This window comes from Eutrema salsugineum, unplaced genomic scaffold (assembly GCF_000478725.1).
Source record: "Eutrema salsugineum unplaced genomic scaffold, Eutsalg1_0 scaffold_9, whole genome shotgun sequence".
Classification (NCBI taxonomy): Eukaryota; Viridiplantae; Streptophyta; class Magnoliopsida; order Brassicales; family Brassicaceae; genus Eutrema; species Eutrema salsugineum.
Genome location: NW_006256342.1, coordinates 8,615,655 through 8,638,823, shown reverse-complemented (window position 1 = coordinate 8,638,823; position 23,169 = coordinate 8,615,655). Strand labels below are relative to the sequence as shown.

The 23,169-nt window shown below is 45.0% G+C and overlaps 2 protein-coding genes and 1 pseudogene across 2 annotated transcripts; 2 read left to right on the top strand and 1 right to left on the bottom strand.

Moving 5' to 3' along the window:
• The first annotated feature begins 610 nt into the window (after positions 1-610).
• On the top strand, positions 611-3,863 carry LOC18008595 (annotated as a pseudogene).
• A 259-nt stretch (positions 3,864-4,122) lies between these two features.
• LOC112084061 (G-type lectin S-receptor-like serine/threonine-protein kinase At4g11900) lies at positions 4,123-6,084 on the top strand. Its single transcript, XM_024152482.1, is given in 5 exon segments — positions 4,123-4,614; positions 4,701-4,852; positions 5,072-5,282; positions 5,661-5,722; positions 5,725-6,084. Coding segments are annotated over 5 exon segments (1,023 nt in total). The 5' UTR covers positions 4,123-4,211; the 3' UTR covers positions 5,920-6,084.
• A 13,537-nt stretch (positions 6,085-19,621) lies between these two features.
• LOC112085214 (uncharacterized protein At3g60930, chloroplastic-like) lies at positions 19,622-20,846 on the bottom strand. The gene is made up of 2 exons (XM_024154359.1): positions 19,937-20,846; positions 19,622-19,887 (listed from the first exon to the last, which is right to left on the bottom strand). The coding sequence occupies exons 1-2, from the start codon at positions 20,844-20,846 to the stop codon at positions 19,622-19,624; spliced, it is 1,176 nt and encodes a 391-aa protein (XP_024010127.1).
• Between the last annotated feature and the right edge of the window lie 2,323 nt (positions 20,847-23,169).

Below are 23,169 nucleotides of genomic sequence, written 5' to 3'. Positions count from 1 at the left end.
TTTCAACGTGTCCCTACTTAGTTGACTCACAAGTCAAGAATACACTTCTCATTGTGTGATCAAATAATTGCTAAGCAAACCCTTCGTAACTTGTGGTCATTCGAACATGGACAGCTGTTAGAAGAAAATGTTCTTCATCATATCCACCTACGGATTCTTGACGATGTTCATGTCTCTCCAAGTTTCTTCTTCAACTAACACAATCTCTAATTTAAATTATCTTTCAATATTCGATACCAGTTATTTCTAATTTGTACTACTTAGGCATATGGTACAAGCAAGTGCATCCACGGACACTAGTTTGGGTGGCGAATCGAGTGTTGAGAGATAGGCCTAATTCATCGGCCAACGTGTTGTGGCAGAGTTTTGACAATCTCTCAGATACTTGGCTTCCTGGTGCTATAATGCAACTTATAAAGTATCGCATTTTGCATTTTAACAACGAAACGTACAAGACGATGAAGTTGACGAAGTCAAGAAAAGATTCAATTCACAGTATTACACTTACGTAACTTGTTTGACTTTTCCCCAAGAAAAGAAGTAAAGAAACGAACCACATAAAATCAAATCTTCGTTGTATCTTCTTTCTAATTTTCCAATTCGCCATTGACAAACCAAACCTCACGAGTCATGACCAAAGACTTAAAAGATTTGTAGTTTTAAAAAAAAACCAAAAGACTATTCATATGATCTCTCTCCATCTCGTTCTTTCCTCTAAGCTTTTCCCATGGTTTCGTTCTTCTTCACCTTCTCTTCTCTCTTCTTCCTCTGCATCCATGTTTCTTCCGCCGTCGACACAATATCGGCCGACTTTACTCTCTCCGGAGACCAGACAGTCGTCTCCTCCGGCGAAACTTTCGAAATGGGTTTCTTCGAAACACCTCTTCAAATTTCTACATAGGTATGTGGTATAAGCAACTCCCTCAACGAACCGTCCTCTGGGTAGCTAATCGAGACAAACCAGTCACCGACAAGAACACATCGGTTCTCAAAATCTCCGACGGGAACTTAGTACTACTCGACGGCAAAAACCAGACTCCGGTTTGGTCTACCGGTCTCAATCCCACAAAATCTTCCTCTGTTCTCAAAGCGGTGTTGTTCGACGACGTAAAATCTCGTTCTCAGAGACGAATCGGGCTCTGTTCTATGGCAAAGCTTTGATCATCCGAGTAACACGTTGCTTCCCGGAGCCAAAATCGGTTTAGACAAACGAACCGGAAAGAGACAACGACTCACCTCGTGGAAGAATGTTGATGACCCATCACCAGGTTTGTTCTCTCTCGAGCTAGATGATTCCACAGCTTACAAGATCCTCTGGAACGGTTCGACTCAGTACTGGTCAAGTGGTCCTTGGAACCCTCAGAGCAATCTCAATGAATCGATCCCTGAAATGAGACTCAATTACATCTACAACTTCAGCTTTTTCTCTAACTCGACAGAGTCGTACTTCACTTACTCAATCTACAACCACGCGAATATCTCACGGTTCGCCATAGACGTATCGGGACAGATCAAGCAGTTCACTTGGTTAACATGACAACGATCAATGGAACTTGTTTTGGACTCAGCCTCGGCAACAATGCCAAGTCTATGCTTACTGTGGCTCCTTTGGGATATGCAGTTCCCAGTCTCAACCTTTTTGCCAATGCCCTCAAGGGTTTAGGCCCAATTCGCAAATAGATTGGGACTTGAAGGATGACTCATCGGGATGCGTCAGAAACAATGAGATCCAATGCTCTCGTGGAGACATTAGCCAGGCTCTGCTTCTTTCCAACGTGAAATTACCTGACAATTCAGAGGTATTAGGGAACACGAGTCTTAGTAATTGCGGATCAGCTTGTCTAGGGAACTGTTCTTGTCAGGCTTATGCACATGATGCAAGCTCGAATCGATGCTTGACGTGGATGTTGAACGTGGATTCGCACGGGTCAAACAAGTCAATTTATGTTGGAGAGTTCGGAGATTTTCTGTTAAATTAAGCTTAGGTCGGCAACGAAATAAGAACAAAGTTTAAAACATGGTGAGGTGAGTTTGACGAGGTGGCGAGATGAGTTTGACGAGGTGACGAAGTGACGAGGTGAGGTGAGCTTGATGAAGTGACGAGGTGAGGTGAGCTTGACGAAGTGATGAGGTGAGGTGGGCTTGACGAGGTGACGAGGTGAGGTGGGCTTGACGAGGTGGCAGAGAATTTGGCGAGGTGATGGTGAATTTGGCGAGGTGATGGTGATTTTGGCGAGGTGGGAGTGATTTTGGCGAGGTGATGGTGATTTTGGCGAGGTAATGGTGAATTTGGCGAGGTGATGGTGATTTTGGCGAGGTGGGAGTGATTTTGGCGAGGTGATGGTGATTTTGGCGAGCTGGGTGTTCTCATCCCTTCACAAGCTATTTCTCTTCTCCCTTTTCCGAGATCCCCTTTCTTGGTCTCCTCTTCTCTTCTATTTATAGTGAGCGAGTAGGTGACGTGATGACGGTGGAATGATTTTGTGGACCTTGCTAATGGGCCAAAATTGTAATGCTGGTGGATTTCGATGGGCTTGTTGGGCTAAATAGGGGGTGCTAAACCCACCTCCAACAGTGGAGTAAAGATATCTTGAATCTTCAACAACTAGAAGAAGATAACAGCGAGGGGAATACGTTATATCTTAGGCTCTCTGCTTCGGACATGTCTAGTGTTTCTTCCGGTAAAAGTAACAAAGTGATTATACTTGGCACAGTTCTAGGCTCTTTAGGGGTCATAGCTCTCGCTATGTTGGCTGTAATCTTAACAGTAAGGTATCTGAGGAGGAAGAGAATGGGAGGAGAGAAGAGTGATGGAACATTGGCTGCTTTTAGCTATAGAAAATTACAGAACGCGACTAAGAATTTCTCGGAGAAGCTAGGAAGAGGAGGTTTTGGTTCGGTGTTCAAAGGGGTTTTACATGATTCTAGTGACATCGCAGTGAAGAGGCTTGAGGATATCAGCCAAGGAGAGAAGCAGTTTAGGATGGAAGTAGTGACCATAGGAATGATCCAACACATGAATATAGTGAGGCTTCGTGGTTTTTGCTCCGAAGGAAACTAGAAGTTGCTGGTTTATGATTACATGCCTAACGGTTCTTTGGATTCCCATCTCTTCATCAATCAAACCGAAGAGAAGATCGTTCTTGGGTGTAAACTGCGTTACCAAATCGCGTTAGGGACGGCTAGAGGATTGGCTTATTTACACAACGAATGTAGAGACTGTATCATTCACTGCGATATAAAACCGGAAAACATCTTGTTAGATCCACAGTTTGGTCCCAAAGTTGCTGATTTCGGTTTGGCTAGGCTAGTGGGACGAGATTTTAGCAGGGTTTTGACAACAATGAGAGGCACAAGAGGCTATCTTGCACCAGAATGGATCTCAGGAGTAGCGGCGATAACAGCGAAAGCCGATGTTTACAGCTACGGAATGATGCTGTTCGAGCTTGTTTCAGGGAGAAGAAACACTGAGCAATTAGAAAATGGGAAAGTCAGATACTTTCCGAGTTTGGCCGCAGCGGTACTCACCGCAGATGGAGACATCCGATCGCTACTTGACCCAAGACTAGATGGTGAGCCCGTGGACATAGAGGAGCTCACAAGAGCTTGTAAAGTTGCGTGTTGGTGCATACAGGACGAGGAGAGTCATAGACCAGCTATGAGTCAATTTGTGCAGATTCTTGAAGGTGTTTTGGAAGTGAGTCAGCCTCCGTTTCCAAGATCGATCCAAGCTTAAGTTGAAAACGATGGATCTGTGGTCTTCTTCACTGAGTCGTCATCTTCGTCGAGCCATAATTCTTCACAGAAACAGAGCCACTCTTCTTCCAAGAAAACGACCATCAAGCTCCTATTAGGCTAACAACCTAACTTGAGCCTTGAATTCAATGTGAATGAGTCCTACATCACGTATTCAGTACGTAACCAAAACCGGTTTCGTCTGGTTATGGTAACTGGACAGTTAAGGGCGTACAATTGGGTTGACAAGTACAGGACGTGGGATTCGCCATGGTCTGCACCTAGCTAGATATGTAAGGTTGATGGTTTATGTGGGTCGTTTGGGATCTGCAACGAGCATTTGAATTCGTCCTGCGAATGTATTAAAATTTCTCGGACGATCAGACTTGAATGATCATTCATCTGGTATATGTGTAAGCGACAGCTATTTAACCAAATGTGGCAAAGGAAGTGACAAGTTTCTTCCTCTTCCGAACATGAAACTAGCCACTGATCCTCAAGAAAGGGCTCTTGCAGATGAAGTGACATGTGACTTAGCTTGCCTAGCTGAGTGTAATTGCAAGGCCTATGCGTATGATGGGAACAAGTGCTTGATTTGGGAAGGATATATCTTCAATCTGCAACAACTTGATGCAAGTAACAGCGAGGGAAGGACGTTTTATGTCAGACGTACTCCTAATTACATCTCACAAGAAGCTTTAAACAAGGATAAGATTTCTGCAATCGTGATTTCGAGGAATAGATCAAGATCAAAACATCGTAAAGTCAGAAACATCGTGCTAGCCGTTTTACTACCATCAGTAGCAGCAGCTGCGATTTTCATTATTTTGTTGTATTGGTACTGTTCATCGCCACAGAGAAGCAAAAGAGTACACCAAGGTGAGATTAGTATATATATATTTTTTTTTTCATGAGGTTTTTACGAGATTAGTTACTAGGTTTTTTGAAGACTTTTATTTTGGCAGACAAAAAACAGAGCAATGAGATACTTGAAGAAGGAATAATTGATGATGGAGAGCATATGTTTAACCTTAATTTATATGACATAATGGCTGCAACAAACGCTTTTTCTGAGGAAAACAAGTTAGGAGAAGGTAGTTTTGGTCCGGTCTACAAGGTAATAAACAATATAACATCTAAATATCAGTAAAATCCCCCATTTCACTAGTCTATCATACTTTAGAGTTTAGACCCATTTGAAAATCTGGTGAGTGGTCGCTACTTTCGACTTGAGGAATTTATCAGGTGGTAAAAATCTAAATTACGCCTTATTTTTTTTTTATAAAAAAGATTTAATAGCTATGGTTTTTTTTTTCTTTTCTTTTTAAACCGTTAGGGAAGTCTACCAAATGGCACTGATGTTGCGATCAAAAGGTTGTCAAAAAAGTCAAGTCAGGATTTGATAGAGTTCAGGAACGAAGTTGTTATGATCATAAAACTTCAACACAAGAACCTTGTGAGGCTTTTAGGATATTGCGTGGAAGGAGACGAGAAACTCCTTATCTATGAGTACATGTCCAATACTAGCCTTGATGCTTTATTCTTTGGTAAGAGCATCTGCAACTCCAGTCCAAATTTCACTCTAAAATAGAGTTTGGAGTAAAATTTTATTCAATTTTACTTTATATTTTATTTTAAAATAGAGTAAAAATGGAGCTACTTCAAATATAGATAAACAAATATAGTTATTCTATTTTTTTAGTCATGACTCTATTTTGGAATAAAAAATATAGAATAATATAGGAGTAAAATAGAACTCCATTTTGAAATTACTTTAAATTAGAGTAAAATATGGAGTTACATATTCTAGATATCCTGAGTGATGAGATATTTATTTTAAAAATTGTTAAATTTTGAATTTGAAACCTTCAATATATACTATTGAATATCCTCATCAAAGTTTTCTTTCTTTTTATATAATATAGATCCACTTAAAAGCAAAGAATTAGATTGGGAGAAACGTATGAAAATAGTAATTGGGACGACAAAGTAATTGGGACGACAAAAGGACTTCAATATCTGCATGAAGACTCGCGTCTCAAGATCATCCATCGAGATCTTAAGGCAAGCAACATTCTTCTTGACGATGAGATGAATCCCAAGATTTCGGATTTTGGGACGGCAAGGATCTTTGGTTGCAAACAGATCGATGACAGCACAGAAAGAATTGTCGGAACATTGTAAGCATAAAGTATATATACATATTTCAATCTAAATACTTTTGGCTGTTTCAAACGCTAAAAATTTTCTGTTTATGCATGCATTTACATGTTAAAATGCCGTATCTACATTCAAAATATATCATTTTTATCTTTGTTTTATCAAACATCATTTGCAATTGTAAGCATGTAACCGTATTTTTGTGTTCCATTTGCCTTTACAATTTTCATATGATGTCAGAATATAAGAAACTAAAATAATGTGTTTTTCAAATGTTAAAAGAATGTTTTAACATTTGAACCAAGTCAAAACAAAATTTAAACAATTGTGGCCTCTTCCTATAATTTACTTCTGTTACACTGGTTGAATTCAACGGCTATATGTCACCGGAATATGCACTACGCGGAATGATTTCGGAGAAATCAGATATATTTAGCTTTGGAGTATTGTAAATAGAGATCGTATCAGGCAAAAAGGCGACGAGGTTTGTTCATAACGACCAAAAATACAGCATAATTGCTTATGTAAGTGTGTTTTTAGCTCGATCTATTATTGTAATGAAGTAGTCATGAAACTAAGTTAAGTTAAAGCTAAAATATATGTTGTTAATCAATTTCAGGCATGGGAATCTTGGTGTGAGACAAAAGGTATAACCATTATAGATGAAGCATTAGGTGATTCGTATTCTCCAAAAGAAGTGATGCGGTGCGTTCACGTCGCACTTCTTTGCGTTCAAGATCATCCAAAAGACAGGCCAACAATATCGCAAGTTGTTTATATGTTGGGCAACGATCACGATCTCCCGATTCCAATTCAGCCAACGTTCACAAACGTGTTGAACAGAAATCAACGGTTAGTGCCGTCTGACAATGTGTTCTCTATTAACGAAGCAACGCAATCAACAAGGGCGTCTCAAACATTATAAAAACTTTGTTCGAAAATAAAATTTAGGCCTTTAATCTATAAAAAATTATCGATAATTTTATATTAGAGAACTATAAATCTATTTTAAAGAAATTGTGTGCAACAGTTGTCTAGAATTGGTGAAGAAAATGTTTGCTTCTCTTAATATTTATAACAAAACTAATTAATAACAAAATCCTTAAATATATTCCAGTTTCCCAAGTTAATTATAAACGTTAGTGTTGTCTTAAGTCTTAACGTCTACTTTCCAAGTTCTTAATATATTTGTTTTTCATTTTGTTATGTTAACATAAGAAAACATATTTTGTAAATCATATCGATATCCTCTTTATTCTGATTTTTTTTATCTAAACCTATTATTAAAAGAAAAAAAATTATGGACCCTTTAAAATCATGAACCCTGTTCGACTGCTCCACTCGCTCGTGCTAAAAGACGGCCCTGACAATCAACAATGGAAGGACGATGAACTAGGCATGGACAATACTTTGGTAAATGCTAATAATGAAAAAATGAATGATTACTGTTATGAGATCGATTTAAACGGAAAGTTAATCTTTATGTATATTTCCTCATTGCTAAATAAGTAGATTTTCTATTCTCATATCTGTAAAGTTAGACAAGTTAAGTTTGGAAAAATAAGTGTATTGGCTAATCAATAAAGATGAGAGAAACTATTCTAAGGTTTCCTTCAAATTTATCATGATATCAGAACCATAGTTAAATTATACAAATTTTTGGTTTTTGTTCAATATTTGAATTGCTTCTTATTATTTTTTATTATGATTTTTTTTTAAAAAAACTTACCTATTATTCTATTACAAAATAAGAAAACTATTACATCAACAATTCTATAACGGACAAGTTTTCCGTCCGCAAACAGACCAAACGGATCTCCATGTACCAAGTTGAAAATTTCCTGTAAACTTATCTCCATTTATCTGCAAATTAATAATAAATCGTATTTTCCGAGATTTGAACCCCAAATTTAATGATGTCCAAACATTAATAAACCTATTCACCATTAGACTAAGGGACTTCCAAAACCGCTTCTTATCATGATTTCTTATTTTATGATCATTTAAAAAAAATCGACTTCTCCCTTTAACATTTTCTTCTACCTTATTCAGTAACTTCTTCTACTTCTATTTTCTAATTCTATTTTATTCTTCTTTTAATTACCGAGTTGATTTTCCCAAAAGGAAAAAAAGAACTTTAAAACGTTTGGTGATTATGGCGACTAGGAGCATGAACCTAATGGGTTCGTTAACATTTCATCCTCCTAATTTTTATCGGTTTTCATGTGGTTATTCATCAGCTACAACTTTGATGTGGCTACGAAGATGATGCTCCAATGAATATATACTCATCCGGTGGTTTATGATTATATCTATGACATTTTTTTTTTACTTAAGACACAAGTTTCTTCATGGACAAGAAGTTCGAAGAGCAATCCAAACTTGTGACTTTAGTTCGAATTGACTTGAGGATTTCAAGTTCTTTATCTACCTCAACGATCCAGCGATATACAGTGTTATGGATTTTAACGATTGTCCAATCTCATACGTGATTGCGGGAGAGTGTTAAGAGATCTCAGAGATTATGAGATCGACTTAAATGGAAAATTAATATTTATATATATATTTCCTCATCGCTAAATACGTAGATTTCCTATTCTCATATGTCTAAAGAACTTGTTAGAGAAGTTAGGATTTTGTTTAAATATGTGTATTGGCTAATCAATAAAGACGAGAGAAACTATTCTACTTCTAAAGAGTTTTGTGTTTCTTTGAGGTTCAATTCTTCTAGTAGTTGTAGTACAAGAGGTATCAATCCTATTCTCATATCTCTAAAGAACGTGTTAGACAAGTTATGATTTTGTTTAAATATGTGTATTGGCTAATCAATAAAGATGAGAGAAAATATTCTACTTCTAATGAGTTTTGTGTCTCTTTGAGGTCAATTCCTCTAGTAGTTGTAGTACAAGAGGTATCAATCCATATGTGTGATGTTTTAGACACTAATTTATGTGAATGCAAACTCAATCCAAGTCTAACAATGATCAGGTTTAGTAACAAGTGACATCAAAGCAATATAAAATAAGATTAAGATCTAAACAAGCAATAAACAAAAGCAAATGATGATGATGATTCAAAATGCCTTTGGTGCTAGACTAAGATGCTAATGACAATATGATGAATGATTCCAATAAACTTAGGATTTAAAACAAGTTCAATTCTTTCTCAAGACAATTGATATGATCTTGGAAAGCATAGGCAACAAAGAGCTTGAACCAGAAGGAGAGCCGCAAGGAGTTAAGAAGTTAAGGAGCAAAGACAAGAAACAAGGAGTGGAACAAGAAGACCTTTTTCTCATTTTCAAATGGTCCCATGACCCGAGCAAAGACCAAGAGGCTCAAGGAAGCTGTTGGAGATATACTTAAACAAGGAATGCTTATGGAACAAAAGGGAAAAGAGTTGGGTACAACTACACTAGTTGTGATCCAAGTTCAAGATGGCTAATGGGCTTGTGATCCAACTATGTACTCTTTTTTCCTATCTTAAGTTCTGTCCCAATGGGTTTTCTTGAGATAGGTTTTTAATGAGGCATATTCTGGATCACCCACATCTGAGCCCATTCAGCCGAGCCCAAGAGATGAAGAAGAGGAGCGTATGAGGAGTGTTTGAATTCAAACTTAGCCAGCTTTCAAAGTGCTAGTTCCTAGATGATTTAATACTTTGTAGACTCGTCATTCTTCTCCTTTATATTCTCTTGTATCTCTTCTTCAGAAACTATTTAACTTTTTATCAAAAATCTTTTCTAAGTAAGATCAAACCCTTTCTTGTTGGTGTGTCATATCCTTCAAGACTTTCAATCCTTCTCTGGTGCGTAATATCCATAGGAGTTTCGGAAACAATTCATCAAGGGCCTTCCGCAAGCCTTGAAGTCTTACCAAGTCTACAAACCTTGAAACAATCCACCTGTTTGCAAGGCTATCCCCTTTAGATCCAGTTTAGTGAGTGTCTATTTCAGGGAGAATCATATTAAGAGGTATCAGAGCAACAATTCAATCCACTGGATCATCGAACACATCAGGTTATATCTTATCTTTCGTGTTTGTCGATCATTGCTGTTGTTTTAGCAGTTGATTCATCATAATCATTCAAGTTGGATATACTACTTGTGTTTCACTGCATCATATCGATTTAGAGTCACTGTTTCAAAGGATTATCTGTGATCTAGTTTTTGTTTAACATCAATTCAGGATAGATCTAAATAACTTTTCAACTTCTATTATTGGATCTGAGATTTGCAAATTTGACTCTTCGCATTCAAGCTATTGATCATTATTTCGTGTGGAACACGAAAAGTCACCTTTGTTTTGTGAAAACTGTTGGGGTCGGTTTTCACCCCACGCAGATAAAACCATCTCAAAATGACTAAGTATGGAAAGTGGGAGAGCCGTGGTCACCAAATGGGAGAGCCGTTCTCACCAAGACAAGCGGGAGAGCCGTGGTCACCAAATGGGAGAGCCGTTCTCACCAAGACAAGCGGGAGAGCCGCGATCACCAAGTGGGAGAGCCGTGAAGAAAGACCAGTAGAGAGAGCCGTGAAGAAAGAGAGATGGGCCGAGCCGTATCATAAAAAATGGGCCGAGCCCCTCTCTAACATACCTGGGCTGAGCCGCGCCTCGGTGAGGTGGACCGAATCATGTCTCGACTAAAGTAGCAAGTGGGCCGAGCTGTGGAGAAGTTAGACGGGCCGAGCCGTGGAAAATTTCAGATGGGCTGAACTAAAGCTTTGAGAGACGAAGCCCACAAAAACCCTAGGCAAAATACAAAGGCGGTGAGCCGCACGAGGCGATAAGGAAACATTCCGAAAATCTCTCCCGAGATTCTCGGCTAGGCGGTTCGGAGGATTAGTATAAATAGATGATGTATACAATTCATTCTGTAACTTTTGCAACCCTAAGCAATAAGAGCTAAACACATTTACAGCAAGAAAAACTTTCTTTCGATCTTACTGTTCTTGGCGATAAACCCTAGAAGTTTCCGATCCCTTAGTTTTCCTTAAACAAATTTCTGGTTGTGCGAGTTTTGGCTCACACAATTTGGCGCTGTCTGTGGGGAATCAAAACTTTCTTACTCTAAATCGACAAGACTTTAAGATCCGAAGAGCATGGCGAGCAACACCCCCGACGACAACAACAACAACAACACCGGTAACGGCGCGGAGAAGGACGCTCCGGCATCAGACACAACGACGGCAACGATCGAAACCCAAGAGGAGATGCGAAACATGATGGCTGCGTTGATGAAGAAAATCGACGAACATGATAAAAGAAACGAGGCGATTACGGAGAGGCTCGACGCGATGGCGGCTGAGCGACTACACCTAACTTGGAGAGCCGGAATTCCCGACTCGATGGATGGAATCCAGAGACGCTTCGATTTCTCGACACCTGCAGAAGCCTCAGGGAGCGGCGCAAGAAACCCCTCAGTTCCTCCGATGTCTCGTCTCCTCGACGAACAGACCCCCGCGGTAACCCGAGTCAACATGACCGAGCCGCCCCCTCTCCGCCGAAACTCAAGGCGACGAGCCGGCGAAGAAGAAAACGATGCAATCGACGTAGTCGCCCAGCAGAACGACGGAACCGCGAATCCGCAACAAACCGGCTCGGCTCGGCGAATAAGTCGGGAAGACCTCGCCTCGGCACTAAACGGCATCCGAACTGACGAAGTTTCCAACCCGACCCGCGGCGACAATCCAGCCGAGGAGGAAGAAAATCTCCAATGGATCGAACAGGCAGAGCGCGAAGACGAGCCGAGGAGAGAGGAGCGGGAGCGACCCCCCAATCAAAGGGAATGACTCACGCACAAACTTTCGAACTCAAAGAGCTGCGAGCCTCGATTGCTCGGACGGTAGCTGAAATACGCGCCATGAAATCACAAGTGCACAACGCGACAAGCGCCGCACCCGAAATCGACCAAATGCTTGAAGAAACTCAGAGAACCCCATTCACTGCAAGAATCACGGAGGCCAGGATTCTCGAGCCGGGGAAGGTGAGAATCCCGTTCTACGAAGGAACAACCGACCCGAAAGCACACATCACAGCGTTTCGGATAGCAATGGGACGAGCCTTCACAAAGAACGCCGCTAAACTCACCGAGCGCGAAGTAGACGCCGGATACTGCCTGTTCTTCGTGGAGCATCTCAAGGGAGCCGCGCTCGACTGGTTTTTGAGGCAGGAACGAAATTCAATCGGTAATTTTCAACAGCTGTCCGCCTTGTTCCTTAAACAATACTCGATGTTTATAGACAGAGGAACATCCGATGCCGACTTGTGGACACTATCCCAAGGACCGAACGAACCGCTTCGGGTTTACATGACAAGATTCAAGGCAGTCGTATCCAAAATAGAAGGGATAAGCGACAAGGCTGCGTTCGAGGCTCTGAAACGATCTTTGTGGTACAAGTCCGAGTTCCGACGGGAGATGGTTCTCAACACGCCGCAAATAATTCAAGACGCTTTGCACCGATCATCAGACTTCATCGTAAACGAGGAGGAAATGAAAAACTTGGACGAGCAGTACTAAGCAACGAAAGCAGCAATCCGAAGCTCAATTTTGCCGCGCCCCGCGAAGAAGGGCAACCCATCAAACAACGCAACAACGCAGAGCTCGGATGAACCTAGAAGCGGAGGTGCCCATAACTACCAGGTAGGCACCGGACGCGGAAGAGGAGAGCCGCGCAACAACACTTGGGTGAGAAAGTCCGCCAATTACGACGAGAAGGCTTTCTAGGAGTACCACCAGACCTACAGGCACTCAACGGCTCAATGCCGAACTTTAGGAGCAAAGCTCGCAGCAAAGATGGCAGCGGGAGAGCTCCAAAACGCGGTTAGCCTCAAAGACCTCGTCCCTAACAAACAACAAGAGAGAGCCGAGCCGAGCGGCGCAGCGGAACCCGCGAATCCTCCCCGACGAGGCGATAACTCCAAACGCGACAGGAGAGGCGAACCCGAAGAGCGACCCGAACCGAGGCAAAGGATCAATATGATCATGGGTGGATCTCAATACTACCAAGATACTGTGTCCTCCATCAAAGCCTATCAGCGCCAAGCCGAAGCAAAGGAGAATTGGACAGAACCAACCGACATCCCAAACACAGTGATCTCCTTCGCCGAGGAGGAAACGGCAGGAATGGATCGACCTCACAACGATCCGTTGGTAATCGAGTTAACGATCAGGGATCATGACGTAGCAAGGGTGCTCATCGATACTGGAAGCTCGGTGAATGTCATCTTCAGGGAAACACTCTGAAGAATGGGAATCGACCTCTCCGAGGTGGAAGCAATCCCCAAACCTCTAACCGGATTTTCAGGAGAAACGACGATGACTATGGGAACGATCAGGCTTCCTGTGGTAGCTGGCGGAGTCACTAAGATCGTCGAATTCTGTGTCACTGATCACCCAGCGATCTACAATGTGATCATGGGAACTCCATGGATCAACGGGATGAGGGCGGTACCCTCCACCTATCATCTCTGTCTCAAATTCCCAACTCCATCGGGTGTCAAAACGATATGGGGAAATCAGAAGGAGTCAAGAATGTGCTGCCTAGCCGAGCACAAGCTGAGGAACCCCGTCACTGACGCACGAGCAGATATAGACCGAAAAAAGATGAAGACAGACCGAGAGCCCGCGAACGAGCTCTCGAAACTCTTATAGCAATTACAGATCACGGAGAGCCGCGAAACACGCACCGAGCCGGTATGCGATGCGGTGGACTCGGTGTGCATAGACTAAGCGCGCCCGAAGCGATGCGTCGAAGTAGGAACAAAACTGGAAGAGCCTCTGAGAAGCGAACTCCTTTCCCTCCTCAAGGAAAACATCAACACTTTCGCCTGGACAGCGGAAGATATGCCAGGCATAAGCATCGACGTGACCTGTCACGAGCTGAATGTGGACCCGACCTTTAAGCCAGTCAAGCAGAAAAAAAGGAAGCTCGGCCCCGAACGAGCTAAAGCAGTTAACGACGAAGTCGAGAGGTTAATCAAAGTAGGATCAATCGCCGAGGCCAAATATCCGGACTGGCTCGCAAATCCGGTGGTCGTGAAGAAGAAGAACGGCAAGTGGCGAGTATGTGTTGATTTCACCGACCTCAACAAGGCGTGCCCAAAAGACAGCTTTCCCTTGCCACACATCGACCGGCTCGTCGAAGCCACTGCAGAGAATAGACTGTTAACATTTATGGATGCGTTCTCCGGCTACAATCAGATCCTGATGCATCCTGATGATCGGGAAAAAATGGCATTCATAACCGATCGCGGGATATACTGCTACAAAGTCATGCCGTTCAGGCTCAAGAACGCAGGAGCAACGTATCAACGGCTCGTCAACAAAATGTTCGCGGCTCAGCTCGGAAAAACCATGGAAGTATACATCGACGACATGTTAGTCAAATCACTCAAGGAGGAAGACCACGTTGCACATCTACGGGAATGCTTCGAGCAACTGAACAAGCACAATATGAAATTAAACCCGGCAAAATGCAGATTCGCTGTCACTTCGGGAGAATTCCTCGGCTATCTGGTAACTCACCGAGGCATAGAAGCAAACCCCAAGCAGATCAAGGCATTGATGAGATGCCCTCTCCAAGGACGAAGCGCGAAATGCAAAGACTCACAGGAAGAGTCGCCGCGCTAAACAGGTTTATTTCCCGCTCCACAGACAAGTGCCTGCCCTTCTACGACACCCTCCGGGGAAACAAGAAATTTGAGTGGGACGAGCGATGCGAAGCAGCTTTCCAGGAGTTGAAAAATTATCTGGCGAGCCCGCCAATCTTAGCAAAACCAGTCGAAGGAGAGTCGCTCTTCCTCTACATCGCAGTATCTGCTACAGCTGTAAGCGGAGTGCTTATCAGAGAAGAACGATCCGAGCAAAAGCCCATTTTCTACATCAGCCAGACATTGACCGAAGCCGAGACTCGCTACCCCCAGATCGAGAAGGTCGCCCTAGCCGTCGTAGTCTCGGCTCGCAAACTGCGCCCGTACTTTCAATCACATTCGATTGTTGTGCTCGCTACGCTTCCGCTGCGCTCGATCCAACACAGCCCTAGCCAATCCGGTCGGCTCGCCAAGTGGGCGATAGAGCTAAGCGAATACGACATCGAGTATCGGAACAGGTCGTCTGCAAAGTCACAAGTGCTCACAGATTTCCTCATTGAACTTCCCGCCGAAGCAACAAACGAGCCGACTCTTGAAGAAGTGTGGACGCTGCACGTCGATGGCTCGTCGTCTAAACACGGCTCGGGAATAGGAATCCGCCTCACCTCTCCCACCGGAGAAATATTGGAGCAGTCTTTTTGCCTGAACTTCCACGCCTCGAACAACGAAGCGGAGTACGAAGCACTGATCGCCGGCATACGACTAGAGCAGGGAATCGGAGTTTGAAAGATAAGAACCTTTTGCGATTCACAGCTCTTAGCATGTCAGTTCAACGGAGAATACGAGGCGAAGGATGGACGAATGGGAGCTTACCTCAAAGTGGTCCAAGAGTTGGTGCAAAAGTTTGATGAGTTCGAACCCACGCGCATTCTCCGAGGAGAAAAGACATCGGCCGACGCCTTGGCAGCACTCGCTTCGACCTCGGACCCAGACCTCCGACGAACGATCCCAGTCGAATTCATCGAACGTCCTAGCATCCAAGAGGTAGAAGGAGTTCGGCTGATAAATCCTCCCGAACAAGAACCAGAGGAGGACGAAGCCATCCCTATGGACGAAGACGCCTCACCAGCCGAACCGGAGTACGGCTGCGACAAAGAATGGCTCGGAGCTATCCGCGTGTATATCGCCGATGGAGAGTTGCCAACCGACAAATGGGAAGCCCGCAAACTAAAAGCTCAGGCCGCACGTTATGTCCTCGTCGATGGCGAGGTGTTTAAATGGAGATTTTCAGGGCCTCTCATGACATGCGTCGAAGGACTGGAAGCAAGAAAGATCATGCAGGAAGTGCACATCGGCTCGTGCGGGAACCACTCCAGCGGAAGGTCGCTCGCTATCAAGATAAAACGGCACAGCTACTTCTGGCCCACGATGGTCAAGGACTGCGAGAAATTTACGGCGAAGTGCGAGAAGTGTCAGCGGCACGCTCCAACAATTCATCAACCTACCGAGTTGCTCTCATCAATTTTGTCACCTTATCCGTTCATGAGATGGTCGATGGACATCGTCGGACCTCTACATCGCTCGAAGCAGAAGCGTTTTCTGCTCGTCCTCACGGATTACTTCTCCAAGTGGGTCGAGGCCGATTCTTACGCAAGCATTAAGGATGTTCAAGTCGAACACTTCGTCTGGAAAAATATCATCTGCCGACACGGGGTCCCTTACGAATAGTCACCGACAACGGATCCCCGTTCATCTCAACACGCTTTGAAGCCTTCTACGAGAAGTGGAAAATCCGCCTCAGCAAATCTACACCAAGATACCCTCAAGGGAACGGACAAGCCGAAGCAGCCAACAAGACGGTCTGAAAAAGAGGCTCGATGCCAAGAAGGGACGGTGGGCAGACGAACTCGAAGGAGTCCTTTGGTCTCATCGGACAACTCCGCGCCGAGCCACCGGGGAAACTCCATTCGCTTTGGTCTACGGATCGGAGTGCGTAATTCCCCCCGAGGTGGATTTCCCAGGTATTCGACGAAGCCTTCTACCAGGACAGGAGGGCTTGGACCACTTAATGATGCTAGATGAGCTCGACCTAATCAACGAAAAGCGCGACCAAGCCTTAATTCGAATCCAGAACTATCAACAAGCGACGGCGAGATACTACACAAAAACGTTCGTAGTCGAAGATTCAAAACAGGGGAGCTCGTCCTCCGAAAGGTCTTCCAAAACACTGCCGAGAAGAACGCAGGAAAGCTCGGAGCAAATTGGGAAGGTCCTTACAAGGTCACAAAAGTGGTTCGTCCAGGAGTCTACGAACTCGCGACACTAACTGACGAGGCGATTCCAAGATCATGGAACGCAATGCATCTAAAGAAATACTATCACTAAGGATACAGCACGACCAGCATGAACTACGGGATGGCTTGATCCCTGCAAAGGGTACGTAGGCAGCCCGTCCTCGGACGGGTTCAGCTGTCCCCCCTCCTAAAAAGGGGGGTGGGGGGTGGGTACGTATACACATACCTCCTTTAACTCTACAATTTTTAGCTTTTTTAGCTCGCTCACTTAGGAACATCGTCACTTCGGCACATCCTCAGCTCGTTTTGAATCATCTACTTATTTCACGTTTACCTTGGATTTCTAGTTTGTTCATTATCGCTTCGGCTAGTTTCTCATTCTTTCTAAATCAGCAACTTATTTTAACAAGCTCGGATTTTTAAATTCTTTCACTCATCACTTCGGCGAGAAATCATACCACTTTGGCATGATATCATGACTTAATTACCTCGGACCTTCGTTGGTCCTCATTTTCAGTTCGGCAAACTAAGCCTCCGAACGCCTCGTCTCGTTGCTGGCCACAACGGGGCAACAAATACAAAGTTCTCTAAACGGACTTTTACCACCTTTCCTAGGACGAGGGTGCAAGTTACATCCTCTACGGATAAAAATGAAGCGCGCTATACAATATCAGACCAAAAACGTATCAGGTCGTCATGGTTTACTATTGCACACGAGATTATAAGTCGAGACTACATCGCTTTCTCTAAAACCAAAGTAAACTCTTGAAACCCGGACAAGCCTACTCATCCTCTCGAAAACGCCGGTCCATAGTCAAATTCAATGAGACTACTAAATCATCCTCGGTTAACAAAAAGAAAAACAAAACGCCTCGTTGTTTACACGGCTCGGCACCACGCAGCGAGAAAACGCCTCGTCGTTTACACGGCTCGGCACCATGCAAAGCAAAAACGCCTCGTCGTTTACACAGCTCGGCACCACCCAATGAGAAAAACGCCTCGTCGTTTACATGGCTCGGCACCATGCAAAGCGAAAACGCCTCGTCGTGTACACGGCTCGGCACCATGCCAGCAAAAATTTGCCAGCTCGGGATTAAGAATCCAGCATCACCCGAAAGACGTGTCAGAAAACTAACTCCCAGCTCGGGATTGAGAATCCAAACAGGATCCTTAAAACAACTTACCTCTTAGCCCGTATTTCTGTCGATTCCAAAAATTCGGCTAAGGAAGCAATCAAAATCTTTCTCAACACAACAATTTTCATCCTTGGCAATTCTTTTCTGAGCCAACAGTTTTCGCAAACATTCTCACGGAAACAACCAAATTAGAAAAACGACTAAGGAAAGGAATAACATAACCAAAATATCAATTGGATAAAGCCATCCAGGCACCAGAAACACACGAGTTCAAAAGGCAAATAAAAAAAAAATCCTAAGTACATGCGAGATAAGACAGGAGAAAGCAGAGAGTGTCAGGCCGCGGACCGCGTTTTACGCTCAGCAAGGAGGTTCAAGGGGATCGGCGTACCCGCATTCGATCCGTTCGGATCTACCACGCCTATGTTGGCCGCTGTCTCTTCGAGCGGCTTGTTGCCAAGGCTGGTGTCGACCGAGTCCGGCGATACGGGCGAGAAAACAAGCTCGCCTCGAATCTCGGAGGCGATGCGCTCATACGCGTCGTCGTCGGCGTACTCGCTCTCCCAGCTTTTTAGATGCGCCTCTTCGTCGTCGAGCGTTGGGGCGTCTGGTTTCTTTAGGACGGCAATCATCGCAAGACTGCCCTTGATTTGCCCCAAATCGTTTTCATCGTTTTTGGCCTTCTCAAGTTTGGCCAGACCCTCCTCTACTTTGGCGAGGCGCTCCTGAAACTTAGCAGTCAGCTCTCGCCTCGCCTCCTTCTTCGCGCGTTTGACCTTGGCTTCGAACAGCGCGTCCTTGGCCTCAATACGCCTTTTAAGCAACGCCACTTCGGCGCTTTTGGCTCTCCTTGCTTCCTCTAGGCGAATCACTGAGGCGGAAACTTTGTCGACGTCGGCGCGGAGAACCATCTTCTCCTCTTCCAACTTCGACGCTCGGGTCATCGCCTCGGTGAGTTTCCCCTTCGCCGCCGCGGCTTCGTTTTGCGCCTCTTCCAGCTTCACCTTTGACGCCCCGGTCTCATTTCGGGCCTCGTCCAAACGACGCTCGACCTTAGGCAGGTCCGCCTCATATTCGGCCATCAGGTCGTTAATGGCCGTGACAAACTGCAGAGAACAAACCTGCGTTAAAGACTTCGTAAAATTTGCGAAAATAAAAGAAAGCAAATAGAACGTACCTTGGTACCGCGCTGCGCCATCGCGCCGTATGACCTCGGCCTCCTCAGCTTCTCCGGAGGAGGAAGACGCGTGTTCGCGTTATTTACACGCGAGAACATGACGGCAGAAGCGTCGGGGTCGTCAACAACCAACTTACGCGCGGCGGGATCCCCGGGCGTCGGTTTCCGCCTCTTCTTGGACGGCTAGTCCTTCTGAACGGCGACGCCCTTCCCCTTGTCGGTAGCCAAACTTTTTCGGCTAGAGTCATGCTTCTGAACAACCGAAGTCGGTGGTCTCGTCGACTTCGGGAGGGCCAGGATGGCGGATTGCGAAGGAGTCTTACTCCGTGCCGCCAAGCCGTCCCCGGACACCTCGGGGATAATTTCGCCCGGTTCCACCTCGGGCGCTGCGTCTTTCTCAGCCGCCTCGGCAGTGTCGCCTTCTGCGGCTCGGACCATTATATCTTCTTCCCGGCTCGGCGGGTCGGGTTGAAGGACGGCCTCGGCTTGCTCTGAAACCGCCTCGGCTTGCGCTGGAACCACCTCGGTTTACGCGTGAGCCGCCTCGGCAGCTCGTCTAGCGGCTTCCTCTTTCTCGCGCCTCTTCCTTTCTCTGAGAGCGATTATCACCATCTTCTCCCGGGTATCTCTTGAAGAACTTGAGGACGAAGAGCTGACGGGGACTCCGGCAAGGATGGCTCGCGCTTTTTCTACTCTTTCGAGGGTGAAGTTCTTTCTCCAATTAACCTTCCGCGCCAAAAGAGAGTCTCGAACAGTAAAGAGGTCGTCGGGAATCGGGGGAAGAAAGCACCGAACTGCAAAACAAAGCAAAAAAGAAAAATTTTCAGAAAAAGAAGAGGATACCAAAAACAGTTCCGAGCCGAGGCAAAGCTTCGGGTCGGCTACCAAGTGGTCCCCAAGCAGTCTTGGTTCTTTGAATGTAATTCTCGCCGACCGATGCCTCGTTCACCAAGACGTAGAAGAAGCGTTCAGTCCAAAACTGATCCTTGCTGGTAAAACCGCTGATGATCCGTTGCCTCGCCTTGTTGGAAATATATAATCTATTTCCCTTCAGAGCTTTCCTGATTTCCAGCAAGTTCAGCAGGTGATTCAGCTCGATATCAACTCCGCACTCGAAGCTTCGAACTAAGATGCCTATCATATGTCGTAATCCCCTCGGCATGATCTGCCCAATCGAGATCCCGTGTTTCCAAAGATATTCAAGGATCACTCCGGGGATCAGGAACCAGAGGAAGCAAAGCTCGAAGAAGGCCTCGTACAGAGTAAAATGATTCTCTTGGGGCTTGTCGGCTCGGTCACTCTTCTTTGGAATGACGAACTCCACCGCCTCGGATATCCCGAAGCGATGCCTCAACACCTCGAGCGACTCGAGGGAGCAAAGCGTAGAGCCATGCGGGTCAGGTTTTTGTCTCTTAACTCGCGGCTCTCGCCCAGATGTGGAAGCGCCTCGGGACGCCATGAGACGCTCTAATTCACGCTTCGCCTTGAAAAGGTCAAAGGGAAATGCCTTCTCCTCGGCCTTAAGTGCGGCACGATTAATGTCTTCATCAGGAACCGGATCCTGGGGACGGCTAATCGAAACTGACGGCTCGTCATCCGGAGAGCCGATATCTGACGGATTTGCATGATTTGACGCCTCGTCAGATGAACGATTGGAGGGGCTCGGCGAAATAGACGCCTTGGAGGATTCTGTCGTACCTCTCGGCTCGTAATGAAAAAGTGAATCCAACGAATCGTCGGAGCGGCTCGACATAATTTACGACTTGTACAAAAGTTACAGCACGACTCGGCGAGCCTCTGCCGGAAAAAGATCTGGAACGGCGGAGACCTCTGAAACCCTAGCCGGAAAATAAATAAACTAGAGAGAGAAAGAAGAGAGAAGGGAGAGCTACCTTTAGTAAAAACGAGTGAGTCTGAAGATAATGAGGAAGAATGAAGGAGCTCACCCATTTATAGGAAAAACGAAGCGCGTGAATTCCGCGTAAGCCTCGGGAAACCGTCCAAACCGCGCGTGGGATCTGCAGTGAAATGGCTAGACCCAACTGCGTCGATCACACGCGCCAATAGATCTGGAATTTTCTCTCGAAAGACCAACAGTCGGGGCACCCAATTTTTCAGCCGGTATCTTACCAAAGTAAACGCCTCGTCGTTAGCGAAACGGCTCGACATTATCTCTCTCTTGAGACGCCTCGTCGTTAACAAAACGGCTCGGTACGAATTTTCTCTCGAAACGCCTTGTCGTTAACGAAACGGCTCGGCACGAATTCTCTCTCGGAACGCCTCGTCGTTAACGAAACGGCTCGGCACGAATTTTCTCTCGGAACGCCTCGTCGTTAACAAAACGGCTCGGCATGAACTTTATCTCAAAACGCCTCGCCGTTTATTCGGCTCGGCATAACCTTTTCAAATCGCCTCGTCATGGCTCATCATAACTAAACGAAATCGCCTCGGCTCATCATTACTAAACGAAATCGCCTCGGCTCATTATTACCAAACGAAATCGCCTCGTCCTTAACTTGCCTCGGCATCTTCGGCACCCTTTCGAAACACCTCGGCACCCTCGGCACTCCTTGGAAACGCCTCGGTATCTTCACTCCCAAAACACCTCATCTGGGCTTACATCATAACAGCTTGACTCGATGGTTTATCCTACGGTCAGGAGTAATGGGCCTCGTCACTCTCGCCACCGAAACTGACGAGCTGGGGGAGTAACTGTTGGGGTCGGTTTTCACCCCACGCAGATAAAACCATCTCAAAATGACTAAGTATGGAAAGTGGGAGAGCCGTGGTCACCAAATGGGAGAGCCGTTCTCACCAAGAGAAGCGGGAGAGCCGTGGTCACCAAATGGGAGAGCCGTTCTCACCAAGACAAGCGGGAGAGCTGCGATCACCAAGTGGGAGAGCCGTGAAGAAAGACCAGTAGGGAGAGCCGTGAAAAAAGAGAGATGGGCCGAGCCGTATCATAAGAAATGGGCCGAGCCCCTCTCTAACATATCTGGGCCGAGCCGCGTCTCGGTGAGGTGGACCAAATCATGTCTCGACTAAAGTAGCAAGTGGGCCGAGCCGTGGAGAAGTTAGACAGGCCGAGCCGTGGAAAAGTTCAGATGGGCTGAACTAAAGCTTTGAGAGACGAAGCCCACAAAAACCCTAGGCGAAATACAAAGGCGGTGAGCCGCACGAGGCGATAAGGAAACATTCCAAAAATCTCTCCCGAGATTCTCGGCTAGGCGGTTTGGAGGATTAGTATAAATAGATTATGTATACAATTCATTCTGTAACTTTTGCAACCCTAAGCAATAAGAGCTAAACACTTTTACAGCAAGAAAAACTTTCTTTCGATCTTACTGTTCTTGGCGATAAACCCTAGAAGTTTCCGATCCCTTAGTTTTCCTTAAACAAATTTCTGGTTGTGCGAGTTTTGGCTCACACAAAAACGATCAAGGATTTTTTTGCTGGTGATCTGTGTATTCTGTGTCTCGGGAAACGATGAGTGAGCACCACGAAGAGACCAGTGTTAATGGTGTTAACAAGTTATACATGGAAGCGATGTTGGCTGAAGTTAAGAACCTTGTTGATGCTAAGAGAATCAAGGGTTACTTCTAGCTTCACATTTTAAATTTATAACCCTAAATATCTGCAAGTGCACAGATGTACTCTGTAGTACTTAGGGGTCGAACCACAGAGATTTTGAGCTTTCAGTACGAATCAATCAAGACTTAAGACTAGTAGAACAAGCAAATGGGGGTTTTTGGTTTTGGTGTTACTAAATCTAAGCGCAAATCGAAATAAAGAAGGTTGTAAAACAATAGGAACAAATCGCTGGGTCTAAAGGGTTTTCGCAGGAGTTCATGAATTGATCAAAAGACAAACAAATTGATAAAGGTAATCATCTAGTGAGGATCCCGTACTCAAATAGACACATGTAAGATTAGCCAACTCTCGTCACCCTAATCATCTAATCACTCAACACAGCAATTAACTCTTGCTCTCATGCTGCAAATAAGATCATGCATTAAAAACAGAATTCATCCACGCTCACGATTCTCTATAGGTAGCTTTCGTCTCCTATAGCGATT